Below are 20,741 nucleotides of genomic sequence, written 5' to 3'. Positions count from 1 at the left end.
CGAGATGATTCTTATCATCCATTTGCTAAACTCTTACCATTCAAACACCCGTAGATCTTCAAACAATTTGCTCTTTTATATCTTTGCCCTGTGAGTAAGAAAAGAGTCAGGATGCTAAAGTACTTGGCCCCTAGCTTTGATGCTGGAAATGTTACTAAATTAATGAGTTTGACATGGAGAGGTTTCTGATTTATCTGTCTTAGTAGTCGCAGACTAAACGGATCTTTATTAAAATAGGCTGCATGTCAGCAGAGAAAGAACAGAGGAGTTCTGGCAGTCTTCTCACAAAATCCACGAGCCAGAAAATTTTCTGAGTCTCTAAATGTACCAAGAGTCGAACCGGTACTACGCAGGCATTCTACTGAACTGAGCGGCTGAGGCATCAAAAGTTCCCATTAACAGGGAACATCAATAGAATGAAAGAATGAACATTATCATATCACTATACAGGCATCCATGTCTATGAATTTCTGAGTACTGCTCTCGCAGACCCATCCATTTCAAAGAGACGCCCTGCTAGTTCATCCCAGCTTTTTCTCTTGTCAAAGGATTCAAAAGAGACTCCAGTTCTGTGAGAATTCTCACCTTCCTCTATCTCATGAAATGTCCCATATGAGGGTGAATACGCTTGGGGAACATCTAGTGCAACAGCTCTCTGCAGTGCTGCTCGGTGCTCCTCCCTGTGTTCCTTGGCAATAGATGCCTGCCTTTCCATCCTCTGCTCTGCTGGGATATCCATGATATGCTCCTTTTCAAGCAGTGCCTGCAGTGACACAGACAAATGTATGTACAAACTTCACTTCATCGTCCATTTTCATTCACCGAAAATCCACCTATAGTTCTGTGACTATGAAATTGCAAAGATGGCATTGCATTTTATCTACTGACTTTGGGATTACATGGATAATAATGCCAAATCCTTTTGGTTTCAAAAGTGTTTTTAGCATAAACATTGATAGAAACTTCTCCTACAGGAAGTTTTGTACTGTTATATCTGAAATCCATGCATACCACTGAAAGATAGTTTATTTCCTGAAAAGTAATATATACGTAAAAGCAGATAATGGCTCTTTGGGAACCGGTCAAAGGTTTGTTAATTTCTTATCACAAACCACATATGTATCTCTATGATTTTCAATCTTCCAGTTCACTCAACTTGTAATAATCTTTTCAAGAACAAATAGTTAGCATGCAGTTGAGATTAGAAAGAGTGAGGCTTTATTCCTATTGGAGTGGATTCAAAAAATCCTGCCTGCTCCACACCAAATGACACTAATAATGAAGATTTTTTTGAAAAAAAAGGGGCACTTCTAGTTCTCAAAATCCATATCCAACGATTTTAAGAAAATTTTGAAATGTCACAAATGGCCCAAAAATTTGAATACTTGAGCAGCTCTGCAGTAATTTTCTTTGCCAGGACAAATTGATTCACAAGTATTTCACAAACATGCTTCAGACCTGAATGGTTATCCTCTATCCCAATCATAAAGCTCAAGATTCTGAGAACTTACATCAAGTGCTCTTCGAGATTCTTGCAAAATCCAAAGAATACCATGATCTGACGTCATGTTACGAGAAAAAACTATGCGTTCAAACCGCCCATCCACTGGAACCGCTGTCCTCACAGTTGGCGAAATTTTTCCTAAGCTGCAGCAAATCAAAGATTCAATACAAAGTTAATTGATCTCCTATGATGCAAGTGTCCAAGCATTTTAATAGTGATTGAGATTTAGCCCTCAATGCTCCTTGCCCTCCAACCCCCAGCAGCCTTCCCCTCCTCTAAAACTTTGTTCTGAGGAGTTCGACTTTATCATTCATGCCCAGGAGCAACTCAAAGCTGGAAACATATACTTGACAACATACCTGAAGGGCTTCCTCACGATGATGTGGTACAGACGACCTGGAGCATACAGGCGCCTTGGATCTTGAAGCATTTTCTCCTCCACTGTACATGTATCTTTCAAGCACATTATACACAGCAAGCATGGGAAACTATCAAGAGAGTGGAAATCAAAATGGCAAGTCAATGATCAAGTAAACAGTAGGTTATATGCCAACTCAATTGGTTACTGAACCCATATGCATGTAGTCATGTATAAAAGCTCAATGACTGAACCAGTATCAGAATTCTCCAGTCAAGGAGTCAAAACAATAGGCATATCACCCATGTATAAGACATCAGAAGGAAAATCAAAAGTCCATAGTGTTGCATGTCCATATAAAAGCACAACCAAAGAGTGTAAACTTTTCCAGCTGTGTATTTGGCTATAAAAATCATTTCTTAGCAGCGCAGAAACATGAAGTGCTGAACTATTAAGATGGCACAAAACCACTTCAAGCAAAAAGTAGTTGGCTTGTTTAAAATACTTCGCAATTCAGTATGAGATGGCACTGATATCTAAAATATTGGAAAGATAAATACTGAAAGAAGAAAAGACCTACAATCTTTTACCAGAAAATTGACTTGAATACATCTTCAAGTGCTACGGTTGTCCGAGGTAAGAAATCGTCCTAGTTTATTAATAAAATAACTATCAGAACATTGAGTTATGAGATAGTAGAGATGTTAGAAGGAGAAGGAAAAAGTAAAACACACAACATAAGAAGAAACTTAAAAGGTATACACTCGTTAATCACAGCATGCCCTTTTTATTGTTAATGCTCTAAAAGGAGAACCATTGTATAGCAGAATTGAAATAAAATTCTTGCATTTAATAAACCAGTAATCCGACCTCATGCAAAGGTTTTGTCATATAAAGAAAGCACATTCTGTTTTAACCAGCACATAATCAGTTCTCTGTGGTTGAGACTACCAAGATGTAAAAAAAAACTGCAACTCATATTATCCATCAGGTTCCAAAGTAAATTCCTATTAAAACGCTTGCAGTGTGTAACATGGCCTTCCATGTTCACAGTTGTGATCTTCAGAAACCGTCATGATTTCTTATAGCATTTCAAGATTTTTGCGTAACAGGGCATGCCTTTCAAGACCTACCAAGGTAAACAATAGGCAAAATGCATGACATGTGACACAAGATAAATATGATAGGACATGAGAATGCCCTCTCTCTGTATGCATGATTTTTAAAAATAAATAAGGATTTAGGAACAGTATATTAGCACAGAATTGGCAATTCAAAAAATGGATAGCAGGAAGAATGCTTAAACTTGCAGATCCTTTCTCCTATTCAGCTTGAAATTATGTTATGGAACATAATTTTCCACAGAGAATCATGTATAGTGACCATATCCTACCTCAGAAAGACAACTAATTCAGTTTCAGTTCGTCTGGGGCATTAATCAGGTTTACTTTCTGTAGACCATTACCAAGTCTTTAAACTATCCTAGAGACTAAACCTTGTAATTTGCCTGCTGATGACTTTTTAAGTCTTTCACAAAATACTTAGACCCATTTACATAATTGCTGAAGAAACAAAGTGAGCCTTGAGGATCGGTGCAGTGGCTTTATAATGATTTCAACTCCAAACAGGTCTATCTACTGAACTAATCTCTCTACCAACAAGTCATGCTGCTTACATCTAGCCCTTCCATGCCTAAAATGGCTCGGACCTACTACCCATTTGCTTGTGCAGTTTTACTACCCATTTGTCAGAGAATCAAACTAGTCATAAGAGAATGCTGAATAAAGCTCATATACCCTACTTCAAGATGTTATACAAACTTCCATCCTGAGGCATCAACAATCATAAACTTCCAAGTAGAAAGAGTTGAACAAGGAAGAGAATCTAACAGTGCGGAGCTCAAGTCAACATAAACAGTAACATAAGCCTAACCCTTTCCCTCCTCTCTTTTTTTTTAATACCTAAGTACAAGGCTGAAGGGTATTAGTTGCAATGGATAGTATAAGCGTATTTCTGAACCTCCTTATTTAAAGATGTAGTACTTTCTCGAAAAAGTTAAATGCTTTACACCATTAGAAAAATTTGAACCTCCTTAGTAGAGGATGCTCAACGCTACCTTACTAGGCTAAGCAACCAGAAGTAACGGGGCAAAGACCAGTATTACCTGCAGCACAATTGAATTGATGACGTCTGCATATCTGACAGCCAAATTTAGTGATATGCATCTCGCAGGGGCAATTGCATAACATCTAACCCGTTTCCTTTCAATGTTCCCCAGCTTCTCCAGATTTTTAATAGCTAATATGGTCAACATTGTGACTACTCCTGCCCCCAACGAATGCCCTCCAAATGTCAACCTGTAATCTGGATACCTCTCTAATAGTTCTCTCAGAATCTCAGAATCACCTTCGAAAACCCACTGAGCAGCCTTAAGTAGCCCATTGTGAACATATCCACCGTCAAATTTTGTTTGCCCGAGTTTGTTATCAAAAAGGACCAGAAAATCACTTTCCTTAGCCAGAGTAAGTCCCCTGATAGCCACCACTATTTCTGCATTGTAATGGTCAAGGTAGATCATATAAGGAGTTACTCTCCCTCCAGTATCTATATGAGTTTTCTTCAAAATTATCCAGTCGGGATTGACTCCATACCCTCCAGGAGGAGCCCAGATGGGGTTTCTAATATCTTCCTCATATACAGATAATATATATCGACAAAGCCTAGGTACAGGCTCAAATTCACTAGCAGCAGCAAGGCCCCAATTCTCACTTTCCCTCCCTGCAGTATAGAGGAACTTCTTCCACACCCAACGAGCACAGGCTAAACAATACACGCACTCTAGAATTGGAATGCAACATGCAACTGACATCTGTGGCTACCAATCAATCATGTTAAATTGGGTATCTAGAATCACAATAGAAAGGAGGGTTGTTCAGGTCGATGCGAAAAACTCAACCCAACATCAGAGAAATTGTAAAAATCATTAGCTGTCTATCAGTCTAAGTATGACAAAAAGGCGTGGCAAATTATTATAACAAATAAATAAACCGAAACAAAATTCAACAGCAAGAAGCTAAATCAACATGGAGCAAGCAGATACAATCACTAAATTACCAGAAGAGAGGAACAGAAATATTTGAATTTTAACCAAACACACTTCAATAATTCAATTGCAATTTTCCAGCTTTTTGATTTGTCAGCATGTATGATGAACTACTAGTCCTAATCAAGTAAGCTGGTCTGAACCGGCAAACAATGATATATACAAAACAAAAACAAAAAACAAAAGAGTGGCAGTAAAACGAGTAAAAAGGTAAAACAAGGAAAGGCAGAGGGAGGACTAATAGGGACGATTGGATAAAGGGTGTTTTCTCTGTGATAGATTCGTGCAGAGCCTGCGGACAGTTGTATTCATCAAAGGAAAAAGACGCACATTGGAAAATTTACAACATGGATCAGGGAAAGAAAGGAGAAAGATAGCAGAAAGACAACTGCTGTTTATTCGAAGGATTGAACATAAAACAATAGAGATATATTTCTAATTGGAACTTTGGTATGAAGCACGTGCTGGCACCAGTCAATCAAATCTGAGGAGCCTTCAAGAAAGAATCTACCTGCTATTATGCCTTTAGATTCTCACTATTTTATTACTTTGTCATCAAGACTTTTTTTCCTTTTGCGGGTTAAGATGTCATCAAGACTTTTTTTTTTCTTTTTAATCCTTATAGCTTAGAGGTATTTAGAGACCCATGTGCCTATTTCTGATAAACCCCAATAAGAAGATCATTAAGTTAAGGAGATTAAGTAGATAATTTTAATCCTGGTAAAATACAATATTTGACGAGAACTTACACTTCATAAGTTAACTTCCAATAATTTTTCCTTCACTTTTTCTTTTATGTTAATGGCAGTGAAATCTCTGTCCCAAAGCAAAAAAGCAAAGAAAATGTTGTTGTATTTGATGACCATGGAGTCTAGAAAATAATTGTCTTGGCTCGTGATATAAATTTGTCTAGAAATAATTATTTTGTTTTTGGGCAAGCGGGAAGGTGTCTGGAATTGTTGTTTTCCTTTCTCTAATGTTCTTACGTGCCCCACTTATCACCAACCATTAAACAGAGAAACTGTGGCTACGGCGATAAGCCACTCCTGTCCGTGGATCCTTGGAGACTTGGGCCAGTCCGGCCATCGCTGCCGAACAAGGTGGTGCAAAGCGGGCCCTGACAATGAATTTAATTTCTACTATTGGATTAGTTCAAATGAAGCTTGGCAATCATGCAGCAGCAAGTGGGTAAAATTGTGAAAAGCCTTCAACTATGAGGACAAAGTTGCCTATGTGTGTGTGTGTATGTATATATATATATATATATATATATATTATTTATTTATTTATTTATTTATTGCCTCTGGTTTCTTGCACTGCCTAATTAATTGCTGATATTGAATTAATGTGGGAGAAAGCCTGATGAGCTGAAGGAGGGCAAAAGCTGCGAAAAGCTTTGAACATTATGGTTTGCAATATCGGCCGGTTCGTATCGGAATCGATCGAGTCTTAATCAGAACGGAGAAAATAGGTACAATACCGATTTTCAAATCACGGATATTATTAGATTCCGACTCGTTCTGACTCGGCCGATATTAGCCGATTCAAATTCGTGATGCACGTTATCAGCCGATATATTCAAATCAACTCGGAGTCAATTCAGAGATTTTTTCATATTGTGTCTTTTTTGGTATTTTCTAGTTTTAATAATTTTTTTAGATTCTTTAAAAAATTTTATGTGCTATAATATGCGTATCATCCGATATTCAACTGATACACCGCGACAGATTTGAAACAACCGTAACCGCAATGTGACCGCGAACCATGTTACCACATCTTGTCCTAGTTCACGTGCTCTCATTCTTGACATGAAAATTGGAACAGCTAAAAAGTGTAGAACAAGTGCTTTTGTCAAAATTGGACCGACCGGTTCAACCGATTGAGTCCTATGCTGTGAATGGTGCTTGGCTTAACTAAAACATAACACATTCTTTGAAACAGCATATGTACTAAAGCCCAACTAATGTATTTCAATGCATCTCCACCTCTCTCTCTCTCTCTCTCTCTCTCTCTCTCATATATATATTAAAAAGATCTCTAGCAGGGGATTGAGTTTTGAAAAGTGGGAAGAGAGAAAAGAAATTTGATCTCAAGATTTTTTAGTCAGGGGTCTCGACCATATTAATATATCGCTGATAAAAAATTAGGCATTTAGGTGGGTTAAGTTTGAGTTAGATTTCCCTACAACTAATGTCAAGTTCTTAAATAGATTATAGAAGGTATTTACAACAAAATTCAATTCATATTAAAATCAGCTGAATCCGTTTTTTCGGTTACTAGCCTCTGGTTCGAATTTTACTGGACCATTCGAGACTTGGAACAAGAGTCACTCTCAAGATTTATGAGTATTAGACATACTTCGAACTTTGCTGGACCATTCAAGACTTGGAATGAGAGTGACTCTCAAGATTTATGAGTATTAGACATATCATATATACAGTTAAATTTTGTTTTATTTAGGGCATTATATGTTGATATTTCTCAAACTGTATGAGCTTTGTCTGCAGTTCTCGAGAATTACAGTATACTGCATCTCAATCATGATCTTAAAATAATGCTTACAAACACTAGAGAAGTGAGAAGCTAACTGGAATAAGAGTCAAGGAATACAACAAAAGTTTAAAAAAGAAAAGAAATTAGGGATGCAATTATAATTTACAAAACTTTAGGGGAAGTTTCGTATATGACTTAATCCTCAAGGGAGGCTAGTCTAATTTATCCCTTTTAGGGAGCAGGGTCTGGCCTCTCACTTTCAGTTTACATGCTCTTGCGCTGTTAAACCCTAACCCCAAACCGCCAGCCAGCAGTGCCGCATCGGCTCAGATCTCCGACTTACATATTATCTCCATCACCGTCTGCCGCCTTGATACGGCCTCCTTCGGCTTCGTTGGTACATCATCTTGATTCTTTCTTCTTTTACCTAGCAAGCTAATAAGATATTGCGACTAATTTCATATACTAACGTCGTTGCATATTTCTATCAGCTGCTTGTAGGGTTTTTATCTACTGAGAACTCAGGTCCTAGTTTTGACACTAGATAATGTTCAATTCTTGTTCTTCAAGTTTTTTCTATCCGTTGATTCTTCTGCTTCAGTGAGCAAAATTCCAGCTTTTTATCCCCCTTTTTCAATTATTGTCTGGGGGGGTTTTTGGGATTAATCTTTTTGTGTCTTTTACTTTTCAATATCGAATGCATTTCAATCAAACGTAGAGCAATGTCAGTCATGCATTTGATGATGCATTGTCTGTCCAGTTTTGCTCTTTTCTTACTCTCCTGAACAGCATAGGGCTATATTATGCATTTTGGTGAGTATTTTTAATTCCTTAAGTTCTAATTATTGCTTGAACTCAAATTTCATTTGCAGTTGAACTGATTGGTACTTTGTAGTTCTTACAAAGCTTGGTATTGAGTTTGAATTAGGATGACTGTCATTTTTGTATGGTTCTTACCAACTGCTTTATCATTCAATCGGAAGTTGGTAAAACTTGGATCTATGTGTTTCAGGGGATGGCTCCAAAGCAACCTAATACTGGCTTGTTTGTTGGCCTCAATAGAGGCCATGTCGTGACCAAGAAAGAGTTGGCACCACGCCCTTCTGATAGGAAAGGGGTAATTCATTTCTCACGGATTTTTGTTTCAACTACTTGCAAAATCATACCATGTATTCTCTTTTTTTAGGATTTACTTTATCTTGAACTACATTACTGAATTATTTGTTCTGTTTATCATATTTCTATCATGTTGTTTTTTATTAGAAAACCAGCAAAAGGGTGCATTTTGTGAGAAGCCTTATTAGGGAAGTTGCTGGTTTGGCTCCCTATGAGAAGCGAATTACTGAACTTCTTAAAGTTGGAAAAGACAAACGTGCACTTAAAGTTGCTAAGAGAAAGTTGGGAACTCACAAGAGGGCAAAGAAGAAGCGTGAAGAGATGTCCAATGTTGTTCGCAAGATGAGGTAAATGAGCTATTTGTATCATTTAGACTTGTTACAGAAGAATTTAATGCATAAAGTGTGAATAAGTAGTTTTCCATTCTGCATTTTAATCGCATCTATTAGTATTCCGTTGGCTCATACTGATTGATTCATTGAATCGTTTTCCTTGGAGATGATCTGCTCTTTTCAGCCATTCACTGCCCTTGATACTTGCATTTTTCTCATCCTTACAGTTTATCTTCTATTTTATTTTCTTACCACATGATGTGATTCATGCGGGTACTTATATTCATTTTAATTCTAATTCCCAGGGCTGCTGGTGGTGGTGAAAAGAAGAAGTGAGCTGCAGACAGCCCTTGGATTTCTTCATAGAGTTCTCTTTTTGAATGAGATTAATAGCTTAGATTATATTATTTTATCTTACTATCTGGTTAATCTGAAGGCTGCCTTTTGTCTTTTGGTTTTGTTTACTTGACAATTTACATTACATTTTAATTTAGAAAAACTTTTATTGCTACGTGTACTGGATTTTACTTCTTCTTTTTTTCCGTAAGTTTTACATTTTTGCTTGTTCAAGTGTATGAAATATTACTTTCATCGTGTTTTTGTATAGTTGGGAGAGTCAACATTGTTATGTTTGTTATTCTGAAATCAAATACACATGGCTTCCAACTTGATATTAGTTGAACAGGAGTTCTATTCCAACCAACCACCTGATATGATTGTCATGTAGCAGACATTTGTTAGGCGTGATGCCTTACTTTCAGTGAATTCCCTTTGAATCATACTAGGAGAGGCAATGTATCCTGTGGAACTTGGGGCTGATCCCTTACTCTGAGTGCATTCCCTTTACATTTTAAGAGGAGAGGGATAAACATGTTGAATTACGTTTTGCATCTCTACTGAAATCCTGGAGCAGTACTTGATCGAGCTTAGAGAAGAGTTCATTAACAACTTCTCGGCTAGGTTAGGCCTGGTGTTTTATTAGAGTTGCAATCAACAGATTTAGATTATTGGCTGAGGTGGTCAAGATGATGACATAATGTGGCTGTTTTGCTTTTCGGCCTGTTTTACTTATACATGTGATCTGTGACGTGAAATTGTGTTGTTCTTGGTGCTTTAAACGTATTAAGCATCGCACAGCAAGTTGACTTTTGGTAACATTCTTGTTTCTGAGAAATTCGGAAGCTCATGGTGTACTAATTGGTGCTTGAGATGCTTTGGTAGTATGAGCACTGTTGTTTATGGTAGTTCCTCAAATTTTACAAATAGGAGCCTGTTGATTTTGGTTTGGATTATCTGTAGTTTAAGGAGTTATGGACTCTGGAATTCTAGTATGTGCCATATTACGGGTTAAACGTTTTGTTTTGGAAATCCCCGCAGACCACGCCGTGCGTGTGGTATCTCAGCCTACTTGGGTGGCCAAAATGGGATATTCTGCTACATGGTTTCTTGGGTATGCATGGGAGTCTTCATCAGCTTAGGTTGCTAAAGAGTAAAGACTAACCAGTCATTTTTTTCGCCACCCAAGTTTATAAATTCTTGTCTAATGGAATTCAAATTGTAGTGCAAGAAATTGTAGTTGCACTAGAACCCATTGATTGGAGGGTTATATTCTGGTTGGGAACGAAAGAAGACATCCTTTTCTAATTCAAAGCTAGCATCTAAAACCTTTAAACTGCCTTTTTCATCTTCTATTTCGAGTATCTAAAGAGAAAATCATACAAATAATTCTTCATATATTGGCTTTGTACCTTTTATGTCCTTACACATGAAATGCTGTTTTTCGTCCCTAACAAATTGATTTTATATTTTTTTCCCTTACAAATGAAAAACATGCATTTTTAATCCCTCTATGCAATTTTATTCATATTCTTTCTAACAAAAAATCACATAAAACTCATGCTTCATAAACTTTGAGAGCAAAATTAGAAGATAGCAGGAAAAAAGGAAAAAATCCCTCATATTTATTCCTTCTTCATCCTCGTTTGTTTTCCAAGAATGTGGTAGTTGCCATGGCTGCCTCCCGCCCTGTGCTAAGAGTGTTGCTAGGGTTTAAAAGATGAACTAATTTATTTCATATTCGAATCGAGTTTGGTTTGATAAAAGTTCGTTTGAATTTGGCTCGTCAACTAATTAAGCCAAATTTAAATAGTATTTTATGCGCTTTTTATATTCAATAACATTCAAATTCGATAAAAAAAATTCGTTTAAACTCGATTCGATAAATAAATAAGTCAAATTTGAACAAAATTTAAGTTCATTTAAAGAATCAAACAAGTTAGAACATTAAGATGTTCAACTTAATTAAGTTCGTTAACCTCCCTAAGTGTCGCCGTCTACCACTTTTAATTTTTAAAATTTGCCACAAGTTAACTTTGCACTCAATTTTTTTAATAGAATCTGATTTTAATATTAGTTTTTACAAAAAAATGATTGGTAGAATTTGTCACATTTAATGTTAGAAAAAAACATGCCAATATTTTTTTTCTACCCTAGCAGGTAGTGTACTCCTATGCGTTTTTGAACCCAAAAAAAAAAAAAAAAAGATTAGTCAAAAAGCTTCCACAAGAGCTTCAATGACTTGCGAATGAGGAGAAGAAAATGCAAAATAAAGCTGCCTAAATTTTTAGCAGCGAGCCAGCAGGTTTGATTTGGTCAATTTTATATTTGTCTTAGACATGCAATCCAATGCCGGCAGCCACAGGTGTCATGCAGCTCGACGTATCCAACTAATGGGCAATTTTGCTGCTAATAAAGCAAGAAGCTTACATTTTTTTTAAAAAAAAAAAAATCTTTTTTGATAACAAAAGAAATAGCCTATGCATAAGTTGGGACAATTCTTTTAACTTGAATTTGGTCAGTAAATATGAAACAGCTACTTATGAAATGATCAAAAGGAATAAAAACGTTTGTTTCTCCTTTTTAACAATACCAGAAGATTTATAGGCATGTATAACTGCTATTTTTTCGTTCCATAATAATATTATTGTTTTCGATAAAAACGAAGATAAACTTGTTCTTGAATATTCAAAATCAGCAAAACTTACTTTTTAAATGATTCATCAAAAGTTACTGTTTAGATAATTATAAAATTTAGTTTTTTTCATTAAAAAATTTATAATTAAAATATAAAAAAAGTAACATCACAAAAATTAATTATCCAAAATAAATCTATAATTACTTAAAATAATCAACGAGTATTTACATTACCGCACGTTTATATTGATTGAATAGTTGGCAGAGTTCGGCACAACGAATAAATGTCATAGGTGAATTTCACGGCTGCCCTCGTTAACTGTTTTCCTATAAAGTTCCATATTCGCGCGCCAATCCAATTTCGTCAGTCTTCAATCTTCTCAGCTTCTGTGTAAATATCAGATTCTATTTGCTTTTCGCAATTGGGTTTGACCAGAATTCTGGTGTCATTCAAGAATGGACAATGAATCAGGTCACCAAAAATCTCAACTTTATCAATCTTAAAGTGTTGAATTCGTGGTTTAAATTGAAATTCTTCTTGTGGGTTTGGTTGATTTGTTTTAAAAAATGATTACTTGTACAGTGATCGAGTTCTTGGGCTGCGTGCCTTTGCTGCAGAGGCTTCCCAGCTCTTCTCTCAAGAGGATTGCCCAAGTTGTTACCGTCAAACACTATGGTGATTTCCTCTATCTTTTGCATGAGTAAACTATTTACAGTCAACCCCTTTTTTCTGTTAGCTTAAGGTGAATTAGTTTGTCTGCAATGTGGTTATATGCATATAATTTTGGACAAAAGCATTGGTATTAAAATGGTTGCTCCTAACACAAAGTTTTAAACAAGCATCTTGGTATTGTTGCTTTATTCAATCACTTACCGAGACTTGGTGGGAGAGGAGGGTGGTTGCTTCTGGAAGGAGGGTGAGCCTTCTGCAATCAGTTAAGGTGGAGCCTAGGGAAACTTGAGTACTGACAAAATGGTACATAACTTTCGTATTTTGAGAATTTTCCAAGGACGATCCGACAAAGTGGTTTTGTGCATTTCACTTTTCCCGAATGAGTAAGATTTTTCGTGCATATTTCTTTTTTAATCTTTTTGGATATTGAAAATTTTTGTGTTTTTAAATTTTAAGATCGTGGAGATTATGTTGTCCGCGAAGGAGAACCTGGGGATGGAGTTTATTTCATATGGGATGGAGAGGTAATTATAACTATCATTTCGTGGAATTTTTTTAGCTGATGACACAATGTTAATCATATATATCGTTATCTTATTGCAGGCTGAAGTCTCTGGCTCGGTTCATACTGAAGATGAAAATCGTCCTGAATTTCAGTTGAAACGTTATGACTTTTTTGGTCATGGTGAGGAGCTGGTTTCCCTGTTGAGGCATTTCAACAAATCCGTGTTTTATTTTGTTTGGTTACATCATAATTTCTGATAAAGCTTATTGTCATTTATGTTTTATTATGAAGTTTTTGTTTTTAGATGTCTTTATTGACATGCCCAAGCTTCAAATATAGGCCTTGTGTTAGAGATCACGTGACAATGCTAAGGTATTGTTTCAGGTACTCTATTATCTGATCAACATGCAGAAGTGATTGCCTTGTCAAAGGTAGTTCCTTTTCTACCAGACTGAAGCTTTTGTGTCTTTATCCCTTTCTTTGGCACTGACATAAATCTTTTCAGTTGTTTGCCTCCAAAAAGCTTCTACATTCATGAGTTAATGCTGCTGTCTTTTCATGGCAGCTTACCTGCTTGGTGCTTCCTCATGAGCATGGTAATCTGCTGCAGACTAAATCAATCTGGAGTGCAGATAAAGCAATAGAAAATTGTCCACTTGTGGAGCATGTATTACATTTGGATCCCATCGAAGTATGTTCTTTCATCAGCTTATATGGTGCTGAATTTTAATCAGTTCTAGAAAAGCATATAATCATCAGGGGAAAATTTGCCAAAAATATGCAAATGATAGTATTTAAGCCAAAAATTGTGTAAAAGAGTATTCACACGCTGATATATCAGATTTTGAGCATAAGTGAGTAGTTTTAATATCTGAGCATTGTCTTTCTGGACTATTAATTCATGGAACATGTAAAACCAATTCATGCACCTGACTGTTTAAACATTTCAGAGAGGATAAAATTTGATACTTTGAGACTGTTATTTGATTCACGTGGAGAGGACTTGATCCATTAACTTTGAAATCTTTTCAACTACTATCACATAATTGGAGTAGCCTTTCATCTTCAATGGGCATATTTATTGCACATACAGAGAAAAGTTCAGAGGAGGTAGACACTTTGTTTGAACATAGAAATAATTACTTTGAACATCTTATTTGTATTGGTATATGACATGGATTTATTTAAGAAAGGAAACCATATTATAGACATGAAGCATGGATAGCTTGTCACATTGTAATCATATAATGGCTTTACAATTTCATGCTACGTGGTTCACAGAACCTGGTTTAGAAGAACTATGTGTTGAAAGAATTTAACCCTCAAGTTTTTGGGTGTCTATCTGAAGGTGAACATCTTTCGAGGGATCACCTTACCTGATGCTCCAAAATTTGGGAAAGTATTTGGAGGCCAGTTTATTGGACAGGTACGAGTCATTTACTTTTTCATTCATGGGTTCTATTGACTGCTGTCTCCAAGAAAAAGGTTATCAATTATGTGAAACATGTTGCCGAATGGTTCTTGATAATGTATATGCACTTTTGGAACTTTAAAGTGGTGATGCTGGCCTATTTGAGGAACGTATAAAATGTATAAAATTATTCCCCTTAGTCCTGGTTTTGTTGGCTGTATTTCGCTTTAAATGGTCCAAAAAAATTTCATCTGGCATTAATGCAAGATTATCAATTATCATATTCTAGAAAATGCCTTCATGAGAAGTTCATTAGTCTCAAGGACTATAAAAACAATATTTAGGGCCTCTTTTCAGTTGATTATGGTCTGTTAGAGGTGTTCTCATTTGCTTTTGACTTTTCCTTTGGATTTTTGAGCTGCAAAAAGATAATAACAAGAAGTTGTCCTTGGGGTGCTTTTAATGACTGATTTTTGTCTTTTCTTTCCACCTTAGATATCAGTTAAAGCACCACTTCGCAATATATGCTGTCTCCCAATTGATGCCCTCAATTTCTGAAACTTGGTATCTGTAGCATTCCTGCTTTGTGCAATTATGAGTCAAAATTAGATCTGTATCTAATTTTTTAGCTTCCGACATTCCTATTCTTGGGGGACAAACATGAGCAGTGGTTCTCACAGCTTTAAACCAGGGGATTCTTTACTTCTTTTAAGTGACTTGGATTCATGTATTGGATAAACATTCAGGCACTTGCTGCAGCAACAAAAACAGTGGACTGTCTCAAGGTTGTTCATAGTTTGCATGCTTACTTCCTTCTTATCGGAGATTTGGATAGTAAGCCTCCTATTTATGAAAGCATTCTCCTTTTTTAATGCTTGTCTTGACCTTCATTTGCATCTTTTAAGAAGGTTGATTCCGGCTCAGTGCTTAGCGGCATAAAGTAACATCTCTATCCAGACCCTCTACATGTAATATGCCATATAGATGGTAAATCTATTCTTTTCAGAAAGAAACTGTAAGTCTATGCAAATTGTATGCTATGAAGTGATACAAATTGAAATACTGTTTTTTCAGGTTTCTTTTTTCTTTTGTTTACCACCCCCTCAAAAGATCATGTTTAAAGGCTGCTTAGCTTTGGGGTGATTATTTATTTTGCCCAACATGTAATCAACCATCAAAACAAATATCTGATGGACAATGAGTCAATCACCTAGACAGGCAAACATAGTCCTTTCGTATGCTTTGACATTATTTTCTTCACACTAAACTGTTGAATCAACAATAATGTAAGAGCAATCTGGTTGCATTTCCAGTCCCAATTATATATCATGTTCACCGTGTACGTGATGGGAAGAGCTTTGCTACTCGAAGGGTAGATGCAATTCAACATGGAAATGTGGTGTTTATATTGGTTGCTTCATTTCAGGTGAGGGCATCAATGCTGTTCTGATGAATCAACAATGTGCAAAACACATGATAGATTATTTATTACGTGATATTTAGGGCTGCATGTGTGAATGCATGTAGATTCCATCTGCTATCTTGATAATTATAAATCTGGGTCCTGAAAAATTCAATGTAGATATCTCTTAAGAGAAGTTCTTTTGATATCTTTTTAGACCATATTGTTTGATTTCCTGAAAATAACCGGGAATGGATTATTTTGTTTTTAATTTTAATCTTGTTGTCGTTTGGGGGCAGAGTCCATTTCATCATCAATCACTCTTTATGAGTCCTCTATCATTACATAGAGTTCTAGCTGCCTGAACAATCTATCTGGCTGTATAGAGAATCAACTGAAGGTTACATACTGGATTATTAATATACTATCACTGAGTGTCGGAAGCCAAAAAAAAAAAAGAAAAAGAAAAAAAATTGCAAATGCTGGATATTTTCTCTGATCCACATTGTATCAAGTAATAGCTATTTCTATATCCACTTTTGAGAGTCAAAAGAAAAACGTTATCCACTTGGTGTTGGATGTAATGTGGGACTTGTTTATCAACTTCTTTATTTAGTTTTGCTGATTGCTTTATCTGTATGCTGAAGTGATTATGTGTGTTTTTACTTCTTGGGACATCAGATCAGTTGTTTTAGCGTTAGTGGATTTCCAAGCTTAGAAACATCTTCATGGATTATATAGCACTAAATGTTGTTTTATAGATTTTCTTGGAGTTGGCAGGTAATTGCTACAGGCATAAAGTATTGGATGAACTTTTTTTGCTGAACTTGTAAGAATATCTGTTTTAAATGGAATGCTTATTGTGATAATACTGGTATCTTATTTGTAAAAGAAAATGGGGAAATAGTATGAGTCTAATTTTGGCTTCCAGGGTTCTAACCTATTACTCAAAAATAATTGTGCACAATGTTTATGTTTGAACTAGTTAAATTCTTTGCATGTATCATCTTCTTCTTCTTCTTTTCTTTCAAGTGAATGTATGAATGCTGTACTATCTCAAACATTGTACAGAAAGAACAAGAAGGCTTTGACCACCAGGAAGCAGAAATGCCTTCTGTTCCCGATCCAGATGTGGTAAGCTAAGATACACTTATATTTTTCAGTTTCTTTAATATTTCCCTTTTGGTGTGTAACTCCAACTTGATGCAGCTTTTATCAATGGAAGAGTTACGAGAGAGGCGTCTAACTGATCCCCGCCTTCCAAGGTCAGATTTGTCTCTTCAATTACACTTCCCAAAGATAGTGGTTTCTAAATGTACCTGGTGATAAAACTCTGGGTAGTTTTAAAGTTGCTTCAGTTTTACATAAGAAGATTACAGGCATCTATCACTGAGTTGAGGACTTATATTTCTCAGCTGGTCTCCAGTTGTGGGAATTGTGTGAGTTGGTATCTTCAAAGAATTGTGTGATGACTATTACTGTTTGTCATTTTATCAGAATAATTTTTTTCTCTGAATATCACATACAAGTCACTATAATGATATTGCATATAAAAACTGCTTGCTGCATGGTTAATAATCAAATTCAGAAGACCATAATATACATAGTTGCAGGACTTACCGGAACAAGGTTGCGACATCGACGTTTACGCCTTGGCCAATAGAGATTCGGTTTTGCGAGCCAAACACTAACACCAACCAAGACAGGTCTCCTCCAAGGTTAATCCCAAGTTCCTTCTTTTTCTGTTTTTTAATATCTAAACAAGTGATGAGAAAAACAGAAAGCAGAGAATCAAGTTATGATGGTAATACTTGGACATTCTATACGAGGTTGTTTTGATCCTTTTTAACTGTGTACTGCAGTTTGAAGTACTGGTTTAGAGCAAGAGGAAGACTTTCAGATGACCAGGGTCTGCATCGGTAAGAAAATTCTTCATAGCACTTCATTTTTTATTTGGGACAAAGCACAAAACTCCCACCAACATTAGATTTTGGGAACAGGTTAAGTTTGATTACTAAAAATGTTTTTCAGATAGCGTCTGTTTAGTGTTTCCAAATTTAGTTTCTAGAATGTTCTCAGTTTCACTTGAATGAGATGTTTCTTATGTTATCCTGTGGTTTGTTTGGAGCACAGATGTGTAGCTGCCTATGCATCGGATCTTATATTTCTCAATGTGAGTCTAAATCCTCATCGTGAAAGGGGTTTGAAGACAACGGCTATTAGTCTGGACCATTCGTGAGTATCCATGTCCTTTTACAGTATGACTGCTTTTAGAAATGCAAATATACTTTACTCTCTGCTTTATTTAAATGTAAGAATTAGTCTAATTAGCTAGCCTTGTCTGACCAGCTTAGTATCATAAATGTCAAGTTGTTTTTAGTTTCAGAAACTGTTCCTAGAAGAAGGATTAAACACTGTTTTAGTTTGTCTGGAGAAGAACAGATAATGCTAGGTCAGGTTTGGATGTTTAAGTAAATTAAAGTGATCCATTTCCTAATTCTCTGTATGGGATTTATTTAGGAATCTTACTGTTCCGAGGATGATTAAATTTAATATCTTGGAGAACAAAAAAAAGGTCTATTCAATCTTTTGAAAATTAATTTGCCATATTGGTGTATTATCCTAATTCTACCATGCCCTCCTTGGTGAAAAGATTCCTACAACTTGACTGCCGCATTGCCCTATGGGAATTAAAAAAGCTAAATAATTGCCTTCTGAGGTACCCAGCAGAAAGGATCTTACTAACATGGTACTAGTTTAGTTCCATTTTGTTTGCTTTAGAAAGAGAAAGAGCTGGTCTTGATGACCTCGGTCTTCTTGGCCTATCTTTGGTACAAGACAATATTAATATTGCAGTTATAAAACAGAGATTTTTTGTTCTTGCCCTGTAACGTGAAAAAGTTACCTAGGTGCCATGATTCCTGGTTGAGTTAATTCTCTATTGAACTTGTAAGAATGTTTCTGAATGGTGCTTTATGGGAAAATATCAACTTTTAGACAAGGTTAACGGAGGAATCATTATGTTGGACAAGAAAATGTTGCGAAAGTTCTTGAAATTTTGTTATTAAAAATATGGCCAATCACACATATGCACAGAAAAAATATGTCTCTTTTTCTTTGCTGTGGAAGAAATTTTGAGCACTCATATAATGTCTTCGCATTCTGCTTTATTTTCCAGGATGTGGTTTCACAGACCTTTTAGAGCTGATGATTGGTTATTGTTTGTTGTAAGTATCATAAAATGTCAATACAATTTGGTCCCTCTATGCCTGAACATTTACGGTTTAGTTATTTTTTTGTCTTGCTTCCTAGATCATAGGTCTTGTATTTCATTTATTCTGTGCAGAGCCAAAGCCCTAACGCTTCTAATGCACGTGGCTTTGTTTCCGGCCAGATGTTTACCAGAGATGGAAAGGTAAATCACTTGGCGTTCGTACCATAGTTCTCCCTTTCGTTTTATCGTTTCAGAACTATTATTCGGAATTACTCCCCATCTTTTTCCTTAGTTGCATGCTATTCTCTAACTCGTAATCTACCAGTTGGCTGTATCCTTGACACAAGAGGGGCTATTAAGGGGGGCCGCCAAAACTCCAAAATCTGCTATCAAGTCGAAGCTTTAATGCAGTCCCACATCTCCAGACGACGTACTTGTTTTTATGTTATGCATGTCGACTCTCAAATCGGGTTTTCTGACCAACAACATTTCAAGGGACATAACAGCGGAGCTGCAGGAAAATGTCAATTAAGGACTGCATATTTGAAGTACCAGACGTTGAAACACCTAGTCGATCCTCTCACTCTTTTGCCTCGTAGCTCTGTACCGGTGTCTTTTATTACTTGTGAATTTACAGAATAAACTTATTAATAATAACTGGTTGTTCGTTCAGTAAAAAGTCTTCAAGAACCATGCGAGGTTCTTTACAATAAAAAGTGGCGTGCTAGAGTTCAGGCTCTGGAGACTGTTTGTTTCAGTACTAGTGTATGGCAGTCCCGAAGGAGATTTATCTGTAAAGCAAGCAGATTTTACAGCTTCCCTCAAGAAGCAGGAGCTTAACAGGCAAAGCTTTTTGTAGTTCCTGGTTTTGCAGAAGATTCCATTTACTTAGCTCCTATCTTTGAGCATACTTCTTTGTAGTTGTGTTCTACTTCTGCATAGAGCAGCTCCGACTAGGCTGATGGAGGGAGCTCATTCTGTAAACTGCATTATTTTATCGGCAATGGAGGCTCTGTCTGTATTTTCCAAGTAGCACATTTGCCGCAGTTCTAATAAAGATGCTTGAAATTTTTGTTCTTCTTATTAAGTAGCATTCTGAAATTCAACATGAAAGGCTACACGATAATTATGAGCGTTGATTTCTTAAATGCAATGCAATATGGGGCTGACAAGCAAAAATTAGTGATTAGGTAGACCCGAAGGTTTTTGCGTCTCTTTGACCTGGCAAATTCGTTTTTTCCTTTGCTTGGAGCCTATGCTGGCTTTTGCGTGGGAGTTCAGATTCTTCTTCTTCTTAGTTACTTCAAAATTTGGTAGAACGCCATTAGTGAAACATGTTTCGGCTCTTGGGTGTTGCATGGATTGCTATTTTTTAATTACAAAAGTTTTTCATTTTTTGTAAATATTTTCTTTATATATTTTTCAATCACATTTTAATTTCACACAAATCACATTGTAAAGAAAATGTGACGCTAATTTTTTTTTTTTTTTTCAAAAGACAATTTTTCTGATAAAGAACTATTAAAGACTTCTTTTTGTGCTACAAGTAAGAATCCATATGGTTGACATGACATATAACTCAATATCTATCAATCAAAGCCTCTTCTCACAAAAAAAAAAAAAGCCTCTTCTCACAAGTCTTAATCCTTATCTTTTC

General features: G+C 36.1%; 3 protein-coding genes across 3 annotated transcripts; 2 read left to right on the top strand and 1 right to left on the bottom strand.

Moving 5' to 3' along the window:
• Positions 1 to 203: 203 nt before the first annotated feature.
• LOC113762178 lies at positions 204 to 5,488 on the bottom strand. Its single transcript, XM_027305493.1, has 5 exons — positions 4,027 to 5,488; positions 2,453 to 2,511; positions 1,864 to 1,992; positions 1,512 to 1,647; positions 204 to 763 (listed from the first exon to the last, which is right to left on the bottom strand). The coding sequence occupies exons 1-5, from the start codon at positions 4,729 to 4,731 to the stop codon at positions 461 to 463; spliced, it is 1,332 nt and encodes a 443-aa protein (XP_027161294.1). The 5' UTR covers positions 4,732 to 5,488; the 3' UTR covers positions 204 to 460.
• A 2,219-nt stretch (positions 5,489 to 7,707) lies between these two features.
• Positions 7,708 to 9,417, top strand: LOC113761856 (60S ribosomal protein L36-2-like). Its single transcript, XM_027305013.1, has 4 exons — positions 7,708 to 7,855; positions 8,471 to 8,575; positions 8,722 to 8,921; positions 9,212 to 9,417. Exons 2-4 carry the CDS (start codon positions 8,474 to 8,476, stop codon positions 9,240 to 9,242), a joined length of 333 nt encoding a protein of 110 aa, XP_027160814.1. The 5' UTR covers positions 7,708 to 7,855; positions 8,471 to 8,473; the 3' UTR covers positions 9,243 to 9,417.
• Positions 9,418 to 12,159: 2,742 nt separating this feature from the next.
• LOC113763616 (acyl-coenzyme A thioesterase 8) lies at positions 12,160 to 20,167 on the top strand. The gene is made up of 17 exons (XM_027307488.1): positions 12,160 to 12,351; positions 12,463 to 12,555; positions 13,009 to 13,076; positions 13,156 to 13,237; positions 13,442 to 13,488; positions 13,623 to 13,748; positions 14,406 to 14,483; positions 15,215 to 15,302; positions 15,782 to 15,894; positions 16,942 to 17,004; positions 17,080 to 17,135; positions 17,484 to 17,588; positions 17,733 to 17,789; positions 18,004 to 18,105; positions 19,049 to 19,097; positions 19,217 to 19,285; positions 19,410 to 20,167. Exons 1-17 carry the CDS (start codon positions 12,336 to 12,338, stop codon positions 19,488 to 19,490), a joined length of 1,293 nt encoding a protein of 430 aa, XP_027163289.1. The 5' UTR covers positions 12,160 to 12,335; the 3' UTR covers positions 19,491 to 20,167.
• The last annotated feature ends 574 nt before the right edge of the window (positions 20,168 to 20,741 follow it).

Source organism: Coffea eugenioides, chromosome 2, assembly GCF_003713205.1.
Source record: "Coffea eugenioides isolate CCC68of chromosome 2, Ceug_1.0, whole genome shotgun sequence".
Classification (NCBI taxonomy): domain Eukaryota; kingdom Viridiplantae; phylum Streptophyta; class Magnoliopsida; order Gentianales; family Rubiaceae; genus Coffea; species Coffea eugenioides.
The sequence above is the reverse complement of the archived record's forward strand: the minus strand, read 5'-3'. Positions and strand labels throughout refer to the sequence as shown.